Here is a 2852-nt window from a genome sequence, read left to right as displayed (position 1 = left end):
TACTTTTCTATCAATCATCTTAAAAAAAAAAAAAATCGAAATCAACCAATCCTCAATCATTAACGCAATGGAAAGGTCAAATTCTTTATTATCGAAAAATGTAAAGTGGATGGGCTACGGAGAGAAACAAAATGGTGCAGTTCAAATCAAATCAAAATCTAATTTATTGGTCACATACACATGGTTAGCATGGTTAGCAGATGTTAGCATGGTTAGCATGGTTAGCAGATGTTAGCATGGTTAGCATGGTTAGCAGATGTTAACGCAAGTGTAGCGAAATGCTTGTGCTTCTAGTTTGAGGCCATATGGCGTAAAGTGATGCTGGCGCTGGTGCTGGAGGTGAGGGCTTGTGGGTCTGGGCAGGGGTGATGCTGGCGCTGGTGCTGGAGGTGAGGGCTTGTGGGTCTGGGCAGGGGTGATGCTGGTGCTGGAGGTGAGGGCTTGTGGGTCTACAGGCAGGGTGATGCTGTGCTGGAGGTGGGGCTTGTGGGTCTGCAGGGGATGCTGGTGTCGGAGGTGAAGGCTTGTGGGTCTAGGCAGGGGTGAGCTGTGCTGGGTAGGTGAGGCTTGTGGGTGGGCAGGGGGATGCTGTGCTGGAGTGAGTGCTTGTGGCTAGGCAGGGGTGATGCTGACGCTGGAGGTGGAGGCTTGTGGGTCTGGCAGGGGTGATGCTGGCGCTGACGCTGGAGGTGAGGGCTTGTGGGTCTGGGCAGGGGTGAGTGCTGAACGCTGGAGGTGAGGGCTTGTGGGTCTGGGCAGGGTGATGCTGGTGCTGGAGGTGGGGCTTTGGTGGTCTGGGCAGGGTGATGCGGGTGCTGGAGGTGGGGGCTTGTGGGTCTGGGCAGGGTGATGCTGGCCGCGAGGTGGGGCTTGTGGTCTGGGCAGGGTGATGTGGATGTTTGGATTGTTGATAAAAGATAAATAAATCTTGTAAAAAAAATAATCGTGTGCAAATGTAACTAGAGTTGCACTGGTCAGGAAAAACTCCCAACCTATTCCCTAATATTATAGCTGTATAGGTTGACTCTGATAGTGGTCGAGGTACAAGGACACTCTCACAGATAGATCCCAGCAGTCTGAAGTGAAGGGGAGAAGGGGACATTTCTGGTGGGAGTTTGGTGGGTCTGGACTGGCTGGAAGTTGGTTGGGTCTGGACTGTGGAGGGTTGGGTTGGACTGGTGGAGTTGGTGGGTCGGGACTGGGTGGAGTTGTTGGGTCTGGGACTGGGTGGGAGTTGGTGGGTCTGGGACATAGGGTGGGAGTTGTTGGGTCGTGGGATGGTGAGTTGGTGGTTGGGACTGGGTGGGAGTTGTTGGGTCTGGGACGGGTGGGAGTTGGTTGGCTGGGACGGGTGGAGTTGGTGGTCTGGACTGGGTGGGAGTTGTTGGTTGGGACTGGGTGAGGTTGGTGTCTGGGACTGGGTGGGAGTTGGTTGGGTCTGGACTGGGTGGGAGTTGGTGGTCCTGGGATGGCTGGAGATTGGGTGGAGTTGGTTGGGTCTGGACTGGGTGGATGGTGTGGGTCTGGACTGGTGGGATGGTTGGGTCCTGGCTGTGGGTCTCTTGGTTAAAGTTGATAGAAGAAGCGTAAACGAGGGAATGTCTGGCTAGTGCTGTGCGTGTATTTGGTGGCTGCTGCTGCTGTATGCTGGGTATCTGCTGGGCTGACTGTGCTGGGACTGGCTGGTGCGACTGTGTGCTGGGCTGAATCGGCTGTGTCGTGTTACTGTGGCTGGCTGACGTGTAGGGGCTGTGGCTGGCTGACCTGCTGCTGGGACTTGCGGCTGACTGGCGATATTGATGCTGGCGGCTGAGTGCTGATGCTGCTGAGTGCTGTGTGTGATCTGGCTGCTGTGGCGCTGACTGTTGGCTGGCTGATTGGCTGGCTGTGATGCTGTGGCTGTGGCTGACTGAGCTGGTGGTGGATGGTTGGCTGCTGCTGATGATGTGGACTGTGACTATGTTTCTGAGGGATCTGGCTGACTGCGCGAGCTGGCTGACCGGGTTGCTGTGTGCTGTGCGCGGCTGCGCTGACTGGCTGATTTGACTGTGTGAGTGGCTGGCTGAATTGGCTGGCCTGCTGACTGACTGTGTGCTGTGGCTGACTGACCTGGGAGGTGGTGGTTGGCTGACTGTCATTACTGTGGCTAGCTGACTGAATGACTGACTGACTGATGGCCTGACTGATGCTGCTGACTGGCGGCTGGCTGTAACTGGGCTGGGAGACCTCTGGCTTGACAGACTTAACTCAAGGCGGTGCTTCGGTTGGATACAGACTCAAACATATCTCTTTACGGCGCCTATTACTGACGTGAGACTGTTTGGCTGACTGGCTGCCTGGCTGCTGGCTGACTGCGTGCCTGGCTGGACTGGCTGGCTTAAATAAGGATAATTCTCTTTACGGGCCTATTGTGACTGACTGACTGACTGACTGGATGGCTGACTGGCCTGCCCACTGCTGCTGGCTGACTGGCTCTGGCTAAAGTTGAGTGTTGGATACAGACTCAAACCAATCTCTTTACGGGGCCTATTGACCGACTGAATAGTTGTGTTGTGTCAAGTCCATTCCCTTAGCTGTGAGTGTCCTGTCCAACTAACTTAAAAATAACCTTAACAGCGTGAAGTGATGAGTAACCACCATCAACTGCTGATGGATGAGTCACACAAGCATCTTCTCCGTCCTTGTCTGCTGAGGAGTCCCCAACCTCCACCGGAGTCCCCCACCTCCGCCCACTCCCTGACGGGAGTCCCCCAACTCCACCCCTGACGGAGTCCCCACCGCCCCACCTCCCTGACGGAGTCCCCCACCTCTCCATCTCTGACGAGCCCCATCCCCACATCCTGACGGAGTCC

The 2852-nt window shown here is 55.4% G+C and overlaps 1 protein-coding gene across 1 annotated transcript; it reads right to left on the bottom strand.

The window, feature by feature from the left end:
• Positions 1-249: 249 nt before the first annotated feature.
• On the bottom strand, positions 250-2138 carry LOC139024419 (uncharacterized). The gene is made up of 3 exons (XM_070439203.1): positions 1060-2138; positions 634-877; positions 250-552 (listed from the first exon to the last, which is right to left on the bottom strand). The coding sequence occupies exons 1-3, from the start codon at positions 2136-2138 to the stop codon at positions 250-252; spliced, it is 1626 nt and encodes a 541-aa protein (XP_070295304.1).
• Between the last annotated feature and the right edge of the window lie 714 nt (positions 2139-2852).

This window comes from Salvelinus sp. IW2-2015, unplaced genomic scaffold (genome assembly GCF_002910315.2).
Source record: "Salvelinus sp. IW2-2015 unplaced genomic scaffold, ASM291031v2 Un_scaffold1488, whole genome shotgun sequence".
NCBI lineage: Eukaryota > Metazoa > Chordata > Actinopteri > Salmoniformes > Salmonidae > Salvelinus > Salvelinus sp. IW2-2015.
The sequence above is the reverse complement of the archived record's forward strand: the minus strand, read 5'-3'. Positions and strand labels throughout refer to the sequence as shown.